The sequence below is a fragment of the Penaeus monodon genome, chromosome 20 (genome assembly GCF_015228065.2).
Source record: "Penaeus monodon isolate SGIC_2016 chromosome 20, NSTDA_Pmon_1, whole genome shotgun sequence".
Taxonomy (NCBI): Eukaryota; Metazoa; Arthropoda; class Malacostraca; order Decapoda; family Penaeidae; genus Penaeus; species Penaeus monodon.
In genome coordinates, this window is record NC_051405.1 from 2446617 (window position 1) to 2447078 (window position 462).

Sequence of the window (462 nt, forward strand, 5' to 3'; positions counted from 1 at the left end):
GCGCCCTTAGCACCAACAGCGAGCCAACTCTGGCTGTCCTCCCCCCACCCCCAGCACCCCACCCCGCTCACCTGGCTGTTGAATCCGAAGAAGAAGATCATGCAGAACACGATGATGGGCCACGGGTGCGTGTCGATCTTGGAGAGCAGCCCCGGGAACACGACGAACACCAGCTTCGTGAGCTCCTGTTCCTCCGTGGGGAGATCTTCCGCGATGGTGGCCAGCGAGCTGAACACCACGAGCGTGCACAGGATCGAGGTGACCGTGTCCACCAGCACGAGGAGGATGGCGTCCCTGCGGGGGAGAAGGCGACGGGACCATTATTTACAAAGCCTCTAGAGATTTTCCTCGGACTACGGAGACTTAAGTAAACGAAACGACTGAACATTTATTAAACACATTGCAGATTTCTAGCCACAAGGAAGCTTAACTCAGGCGCCAGGATCTCCAGCGAAGAGGCCT

The 462-nt window shown here is 57.4% G+C and overlaps 1 protein-coding gene across 1 annotated transcript in view; it reads right to left on the reverse strand.

The window, feature by feature from the left end:
- Window positions 1–462, reverse strand: part of LOC119586036 (sodium- and chloride-dependent neutral and basic amino acid transporter B(0+)-like) — a gene marked incomplete at both ends in the record, with an annotated part of 2785 nt that overhangs the window by 2063 nt on the left and 260 nt on the right. The window contains 1 exon segment of the mRNA XM_037934740.1: window positions 72–294. Coding sequence (XP_037790668.1) covers window positions 72–294 — 223 coding nt within the window.